Consider the following 9294-nt stretch of genomic DNA (forward strand, 5'->3'; position numbering starts at 1 on the left):
CCAGATGTTGTCATAGGATTGAACCCTTAGTTTCTTTTCTCAGATGTTGTGTGCTTATATAATGGACAGTAATATTTACTTACGGGTTAAGTATTTGGCTCATAAAAGAATTGATTCAAGTAGGTCATGCTTCCCACTCTTCCTCTTCAAATTGAAGCTGACTGAATTGCAATGAAATTTGCATGTGGTTTTCTGATTTTATTTTTTTTCCAATAAACGTATGAGTGTCCTTATATATTATATTTTATTTTATTTGTTTTGCAAAGGAAGCAGAAAAGATGAAGAAAGAGAGATATTTTTTTTTTCAAAGTTTATAGGACCTGGGCCAGTGTTTTTGATCTGGTTTTATGGTAAAGTTGATCCAGGTTCAAGTCCCAGCTTATATATTTGAATCAAAGCAGAACAAATCACTAGATATTCTGGATGTGATTTTACCAATTTCCCACATTCAGCCCAAATATTTTACACACTCTTTCCCTTCTAAATTCTATACTTCCAAATTCCTTCTAAAAAAAAATTAGAAAAAATCAGTCAGAAGTTTTTCTGCTCCAATGCAAAATAGGGAAAAAATACTCCATCTCTAGAGTTTCTATGAAACAATATTGTCCACTGCTCAGCTCTGCATTTTAATCCTCTTGGATCTTTTAAGGCTATTTTACTCCTCAAACAAGTTGAAACCTAAATTTTAAAGTACAGTATGTTTAGTAAAAAAGATTTGCTTCATATGTTAATTTTCCACTGCTACAAACTCATAAGGTATTTTTTACATTGTTCTCTTCTGCAAAAGCAAACTCTAGTCATTCCACTAATTCAGTATCCTACACTCACCATTGGCTGATCAGTGTAAAAGATGAGCTCCTCCACAGCTTGAACAATGTGGGCAGGATAATGTTAAACGGTGGATTCAGACACTTGAACCAAATGTTTATACTCTAGGCCTTGTCTTTGTCAGTTAAACGTGTATGTGTCCACTTGCTTTATATAGGGGAAATTTATGCTGGTTAAACCAGTCTTACTTCTGGTTGCGTTGCTTCAGTGACCAATACTGACCTGTTTGGGGTTATTTTCTTTTTTTTTTTTCTCCATTACCCTTGTTCTAGAGGGGATCTATTACTTCATAACCAACAATTAGTAAGGAAATCCATGGGGAGAATGGCACTGTACTTAGGAAAAACTGTCTGCGCAAAAACAAGGTTTCCTTGGTCTATTAAATAATACTGCTTCTGGCATGTGAGCCTGAAGACATATGGCATATATTTTGTTGCCATTATAATCTGTTGCTGTCATAGCAATGCGTTAACTTAGCCTGATACCGTAGCTTTGCTGTTGTGTACAAGGTGCTGCTCTATCAGCATCTATCATAGCAACACCTCATTATATCCTGTACAAAATGAGAGGCATCAGTGTTAACACTTACATGCTGTTCTGCAGCAAGGCTGTGGTGTGAAGGTGAATGCTGATACTGGAATCGACACTTTGAGTGACAATGGGAAAACGGTGTTCCAGCGGGGTTATTAGCAGTTAAAAATGCCAAAAGCAATCATTTCTTTTTAAACTAAATTGTAGCTTTTCCCAACTGCTACTATACCTTTTGATGTTTTCTATAGCAAATATCAGGAGCCAAACTCTGTTCAAGTGATGGCTTGCAGGCTATCTTGGGCACTGGCCAAAAGGCCAACCAGTAGAGCCAGCATCTTTCTGCAATAAAAGAAAGACCAGGGTCTTTTCTGTACTGGTCTTACTGAGGTAATTTACCATGCAAAAAAGACCAAATGGAAATTTACTGATATGCACCGATTGATTGATGTGAGGGAAGATTATGACTTTGAATGAGACCAGTGATTTGGGGTGCATTGCTGGATAAATGTGGGCATCTAGAAAGTCAGTACTTTGCTAGTTGATGCAGAAGGGATTCCCAGAGTCACTGGTTATTGGGCAAATAGTTTGTGTGAAGAGGAAATAAAATAGTCTGGATCTCTGAGCAATTTTTGAAGAGATGGTTCTTTAAAAACAACAAACACCTTTTGAGAAAACAATAGTTACTGGCATTCTTAGCGTTCTTTACTTGGCATCTTCCCTGAAAAAATAATTCCATGTGAATTTCATTAATGTAACACTTCATCAATCAAATATGTGCAGGTGTTTAACCATGTTATAGGAGAGGAAGCCCATGATAAACATAACATCCTTTCAGTGACAAACTGGGGCCTTTAGCTATTTACCAGTGTTATTTTTAACTCTGGTAGAAATACAGAGTTCAGGAAATTGTCTTTCTAGTCATTTCATTAAATTGTGGTAAGAAAACAACAACGTTTTTTTTTTTTGTTTGTTTGTTTGTTTTTTGTGGAAGAACCATAGCAGATGGTATAAGACGATCATATAAGAATTTAGAGTTGCTAAGGATGTGTCCTGTTGAATGTAAGAATGAATAGAAATGACCTTTTTACCTGTAAATCTCATCTGTTGACATTAGACTTTAGACCAGAGAGGACAAAGCAGAAAATTTTGTTGCAGCTGCTCCTCCTATAAGCTGGCAAATTTGATGTGAAAAGCACAAAGAATTATGCCTATTGAAATTTAAATTCTTTCAGAACATCTCGTGTGACCTATCACTTGTAGGTACCCCAATTTCCAGGAGTATTAAGCCTTACTACCTAAGTTACCGAGACATTTATTATGACACTCACTCATCAAAGAATGAAGCCTAATGGTATCTTTCCAAGTGTTTTATGTGCTTTTGTTTTTGTTTTCTATCACAGGTCCAAGCTGTTTTGAGAAGACACTGGAACCAGTACAAAATCCAATTTGAGCACAGCTTCAGCCACTCAGATGCTATGCGCACTGCTTCCTACACTGTTTCATCAATCAGTGATGTTCAAGGCTATGGCTACAATCATGACTGCACCAGTGAACATTTAAATGGGAAGAGCTATCATGACATGGAGAGTGTTGTTTTAAAAACTGAGAAGCTGTATGGTTGATTGCCAAAGACTTGGCTGATGCCAGAAGTGTTCACCCTCGTAGTTCGTGAACTTGAAGTTTGATTTAATGACTTCATGGCCAGAAGATTTTTCCTAACTTGGGATATGTTTTTCTCCTGCAAACAAAACCAACACATTTTTCACATGTATATATACATATGTTTGTGTTTCATTGTATCTATATAGTATGGACATCCATACATCTATCTATCTGTATGTGCATTTATGTAAGGATACAAACTTTGCCTCTTTAGTTTCTACTGTGTAGACAGAGTTGGCAATTTTTTGTATAAAGGGAATCAATGAAGGATTTCTTACTTTCTTGGAAGTTTGTATAAAGACTGTGTTGTACTGAAACCACTTCATTTGCCTATAGAAACTTAGGGTGTAAATAACATACTGTACTGTCTTAATTCAACCTAAAACTGAAAAAAGGAAAATGGTTAACATAGGTGCAATAATTACAGTAGATTGTCCAGTTTAATTTTGTGTCTAGCGTTTGACTGTCCAAAAAAAAAAAAAAAAGGGTAGCCTAAGATAACAGACTCAAAGATATTGATGCTGAGCCAGTTAGATTTGATTTTGACACTATTTTAAATGAAGCATTAGACATGCCAGTGCAAGTTTTAGATTCTACTTACTTCTGTATTGCAATGTAATGATTTACAGCTAGCTTTGAAGCATTTTATTTGAAGTGCTTTCACATACACAGAAGTGTCTCCTCCTCTTCAAGTTTGACAAAGTTTCTTAGCAGCTTTACTGCAGAACAGATCAATGAGGCCTTACTGCCAGAAAGAAAAGTAGTAACCTGAATACCTGTACCTATACCATCCTGACACTAATGCAGGCTGATGGAACTTCGCTGAGTGCTTAAGCAATTTACTCAGCTGGAAAGAGATCACATACTGATTTTGTTGTTGTCATGTTGTTTCTTTTGTTTTACTTTCGGGTATTTCCATGGCCATATGCTTAACAATTTATTCCTTTGTTTTGGGGGCAACATTTTTAATTAATCGTGTGGCTTGTTTTGTCTCAGAAAAGTATGAAGGACTGAATGCAGTGCAAATGGTATACTACCTTTAAAGCCAGCGTAGCAGAATTCAGATTAATCAAGCAAATTAATGTTATTAACATATATATTTCATTATTTGGAAAAATCCAATATAAGCGTATTCTTACAAAGCTTCAAAAACATTATGGATTGAGAATATTATTTTGGGAGTGCTTGAACAGGATTTAAAAGTTGTTTCTTTTGGTTCTACTGGTAGATAAAGGCCTCATTGAAAACTGCGGAGGTTGATGGGAAGGTCTTGAGAAAATGTGTCTATAGCAATCTACGTTTTTGAAAATCTTTATGCTTTAAAGAAATAACATTTTTCTTTAGAGAAATGACAAAATTGCTAAAGAATGAGAGGATGGTAAAAGGTGAATTTATAAAAGTCTTACTAAAAAGCTCAGAAGTAGAAAAAGGTTTTAATAGTTTATTTTGCAGATAAGCCTACTTCAAAAAGTAGGGGAAGAAGAGGAAAAGTGGATACTGGAGTTGATAGATTATTGTAATGCTGACGCACATCTGGTAAGCAAGTCAACAAACTTAAAGACGGTTCTTTCTGAGACCACTTTAGTTTTACGTACTTAGGTTTGTATATGAAGAACTTGATTTTAACATTTAAATGTTTTTGTCAGTAGCCTTTCTGTAACCTTCATTAGCATTTAATTAATTTGCTGTCACAGTGTTTATTGGTTTGTGACTTCATAAGGCTTTCAATGTTTTATATTTAGAAGGAGAACACTAGGAGGATGCAGTAAATTCATGCCACTTGCACCTTTCCCTAGTGTTTTGTGTTTTGTTTTGTTTTGTGTTTTGTTTTTGTTTTGTTTTGTTTTGTTTTGTTGTTTTTTTGTTTTGTTTTTTTTTTTGTTTTTTTTTTACAGTTACGTCTCGGGTTTGAATTTAGAAAGCATTTTGTTAATATTGTAGTTTCATAACATAGAATTTTTGCTAAGCTGTTAAAATCAAGATTTCTCTTCTGGAAGGCTGTTTCGTAGTGAAAATCAGTTGGATGCTATACTAAAGAGCAGCATGAAATGTCACAATCAGATGTCACAATCTCTTATAAGAATACAGTGATGGCATCTGTTATAACGTGATTAGAGATTACTACTCTGCTTGCTGATCTATGTAGTGTTACTTAAAAATCTGTGCAATGTTCTGAAAGTACTAGTGGTGCAGAAAATCCCTTGTCTCATATAGTGTCTTTGGTATAGCTCGGGGAGGACCAGATCATCAACTGGTACAAATCTGTCATGAATTCCACGTTCAGAGTCAATGGGTACCAGCTGAGAATCAAAGCCCACACAGATACCTGTCCATTTAAAAGTGCTTCAGAACCCTTTATGGCATATTATCAGACAATTGTTTCAATGATACCTGGTGGGTTGTTATAATTAAAACAAGTAACAGCTGAGAATGTGATATGGTATTAGATTTATAACTCACTTTATCTCTCAGCTAGGCACTTCAAATTTAATAGCCTAAGAAGTTGTGTCATTTTATACAAAGTATTAGATGCTCATAGCTGCCTGTCCCCTGTCAGAGAAACTTGTAATGGTAATTTGCAGGAGGAGGAGTTTGTTTTTTGCACAGAAATGGTCCTGCTTCTGCGTACGATCATAGCATACTTCTAAGAATGCTTTTTCAAAAGAAATACATTCAACTGGACATGCAAGAAAATGTTCATGTCTGTGGAGGGAGAGCTACAGTCCCTGCTCCTCGTGAGATTAAACTAACCTATGTCCTGTTTTGCACTGGAAAATAGGAAGACTAAATAGGTGATTTTTATCTGACCTTTTTCAGTTCCTAGACAGCCAAGAGCAGGGTCTGTTGTTTTTTTTTTTTTTTTTTTTTTCTTTTTTTGGTCTTTTATCACTATAAATTAAAATCAAATCCTTATACTGGTATTTCTTATGGCTTATTTTCTATGTTGTGGAATATTGTAGTCACTATCTGTATTCTCTGGGATGAAAGCAATCTCCAGTTTGGAGGGGCTGTGAGATTCCATTGAACATGCATTCATCTATTATTATTTGCTCTTTTTTTGTTGTTGCTATTTAGTGAGGATTTATTGTGTCAGTCTGAAGGGGGCTACAGAAATGCTTATATTATATCAGGTATCTGTAATTCTAGCATCTTAGTTTTGTATGACTGGAAAGCCTATTTTTAATGCTACTGCCTTCAGTTAGTAAAATGCACAGATTGAAGTTCCAGTGCAAAGTCTCCTCAGTTTTTTGTTTTGTTTTTTAATGTTATCAACTATGCTTTGTATTTTTTCACATTGTGATGATCTACTAGAGTATTTGGCCATAGAAATGCTGCAACACATACTATTTTTTATGTCATGAAACATTTGGGCTGGAAACCAGGCAACATTCAAGTATTGTACTGTGTAAATAAGATTAATAGAAGCTATAGCGTTGTATTTATTGCTTACACTAAGAATGAAATGGAAAAAAATGTGAAGTTATTTTTTGGTTGTGCTTTATTTTCACTTTGTTCATATGAGTCATGCATTTTAATTACAGAAAGTATTATGTTTGTGATCAATAAAATATTACTACATTTATTCAGATCTCTTGTATTGTAATTTGGCAATAACAAAGCTGATCCAACCTATGATTTCACAAATGTCTTAACTGTGTGTTATTAACCAGGGGGAAAAAGTCATTACAGAGTTATTAATAATTATTTAGTATCTAAGTGTTTATTTAATATTTAAGTTTTTAATGCATAGAAAAGTGTTGCAATTCTGGAGGAAGCTTGCACAGATGGCTACAAAATGACTGCATTTATTTATTTATTTTTAACTAAATTGCTTCTTATTCCTATTTATTTGTCTTTTGAATCTGCCTTTCATTACTAAGTTATTGATAATTAGTTAAGAAACCAACTGTTCTGTTCCATCATAAGCTGGCAGCACAGCAGAGGCTAAAATAAATGCATCTTTTTCATTCCATCATCCTAGATTGAGTTTCTCTCAACTTGGCTCTCAACCAGACCCCAACCACAACGGCTCCAAATCACTTAGCTGTGCAGAACCTGTTTCGTTCGAGCAAGACAAGTAAGAAGCACAGTCACAGAAAGAATGAGTGAGATTTTCTGGTTGTGGTTAGTTTTTTGTTTGCTTGATTTCCTTCAGATATGCTTGATGGAATCTGCACAATAGTATTAAGCACATACATGTTTTAAATCTGTAGCATTGTGGTTTTTGAATATACTGAAGTTGTACCTCAGCATAGGCACAAGCCTCTGAACTGTGGGCATAGAAGCTCTAGTGAGGAAGTAAAATAACTGCAGTGACACTGGGCCAACTGTCTCTGTACACACTGCTGCAGGTCTGAGTTTTATAAAAGTTAACCATGCTTCTACCTACGGTGACAAGATGTGAAATTTAGCCATCTATTTTCAAGTGAAATCTACAGTAATCCTGGTTAACTCACTCATCAGAAACTGGGAAGGTGGGTGTTCTTTAAGCATCTCCTTGAGTAAATTCTGTTAAATTTAGAGCCAGACAACTTACCTGGTCCTAAAGTGAAACATACTGCTTCAAAAATGTACATATTTATATACCTACTTGAGTGAGTTTCTACCGTGGCTCTTAAAAAAAAATCTGTGCAATAACTTTAGAGTAACACAAACTGTTTCTATCATTTTTTTTTGTTTCTCAATGCTTCTCCTAAGCTTTGTGTCTAGGTGAACTGAAGGTATGGCTTAGAGCTCAAATGCCAGGAAACATCTCTCCTTCAGCAGACTTCTGTTAAAAGGTATATAAGAAATCCTCACCTAGAATTTTTAAGTCTTATATGGGGTAATAAGCATTTTGGTTCTTGGCTATTGCCAGGAAAAGGAGTTCAATGTCATTACCCTTAGCCTGAACATCCTCATTTCAGAGATATTATTTACCATTGGGCACTTAATGATGACTATTTAAAGTTTCCTTGTGACACTAGAAGATTAAAAGCTAAGATGGCAGAAAAAGAAACTGAGAAAAGAACACTTGTTAATTTATAGGTGATTAATTAAGGCCTTTGCTGCAAGAGTTACAATGACCCCCTCACCCTTAACTTGCTTTTAAGTGGAAGGTAATATAATGCAACTGGAATAAGGTTAGAAATCTTACCTGACTTGATAATTAATCATAGAATCATAGAATAGAATCATAGAATATCCTGAGTTGGAAGGGACCCTTAAGGATCATCAAGTCCAACTCTTGACACCGCACAGGTCTACCCAAAAGTTCAGACCATGTGACTAAGTGCACAGTCCAATCTCTTCTTAAATTCAGCCAGGCTCGGTGCAGTGACCACTTCCCTGGGGAGCCTGTTCCAGTGTGCAACCACCCTCTCTGTGAAGAACCCCCTCCTGACGTCCAGCCTAAATTTCCCCTGCCTCAGCTTAACCCCGTTCCCGCGGGTCCTGTCACTAGTGTTAATGGAGAAAAGGTCTCCTGCCTCTCGACACCCCCTTACGAGGAAGTTGTAGACTGTGATGAGGTCTCCCCTCAGTCTCCTCTTCTCCAGGCTGAACAGGCCCAGTGACCTCAGCCGTTCCTCGTACGTCTTCCCCTCCAGGCCTTTCACCATCTTCGTAGCCCTCCTCTGGACACTTTCCAACAGTTTCATGTCCTTTTTATACTGTGGTGCCCAGAACTGCACACAGTACTCGAGGTGAGGCCGCACCAGCGCAGAGTAGAGCGGGACAATCACCTCCCTTGACCTACTAGCGATGCCATGCTTGATGCACCCCAGGACACGGTTGGCCCTCCTGGCTGCCAGGGCACACTGCTGGCTCATATTCAACTTGCTGTCTACCACGACCCCCAGATCCCTCTCTTCCAGGCTGCTCTCCAGCGTCTCATCGCCCAGTCTGTACATGCAGCCAGGGTTTCCCCGTCCCAGGTGCAGGACCCGGCACTTGCTCTTATTGAACTTCATGCGGTTGGTGATCGCCCAGCTCTCCAACCTGTCCAGATCCCTCTGTAAGGCCTTTACGCCCTCATTTGAGTCCACAACTCCTCCAAGTTTGGTGTCATCAGCAAACTTGCTCAAAATACCCTCTATTCCTACATCCAGATCGTTTATAAAAATATTGAAAAGTACCGGCCCTAAAATGGAGCCTTGAGGGACCCCACTGGTGACCGCCCGCCAGCCTGACGCAGCCCCATTTACCATAACCCTTTGGGCCCTGCCCGTTAGCCAATTGCTCACCCATCGTATGATGTTTTTATTTAGCTGTATGGTGGACATTTTGTCCAGT

General features: G+C 37.2%; 1 protein-coding gene across 2 annotated transcripts in view; it reads left to right on the plus strand.

The window, feature by feature from the left end:
- Nucleotides 1-6604, plus strand: part of CALCRL (calcitonin receptor like receptor) — a 61362-nt gene extending 54758 nt beyond the window's left edge. For both annotated transcript variants that reach the window (XM_084289063.1, XM_084289062.1), the window contains one exon: nucleotides 2760-6604. In XM_084289063.1, coding sequence (XP_084145189.1) covers nucleotides 2760-2981 — 222 coding nt within the window. In that variant the 3' untranslated portion in view covers nucleotides 2982-6604. The remainder of the gene's footprint in view (nucleotides 1-2759) is intronic.
- The last annotated feature ends 2690 nt before the right edge of the window (nucleotides 6605-9294 follow it).

This window comes from Netta rufina (assembly GCF_964035555.1).
Source record: "Netta rufina genome assembly, chromosome: 6".
NCBI classification, from domain to species: Eukaryota; Metazoa; Chordata; class Aves; order Anseriformes; family Anatidae; genus Netta; species Netta rufina.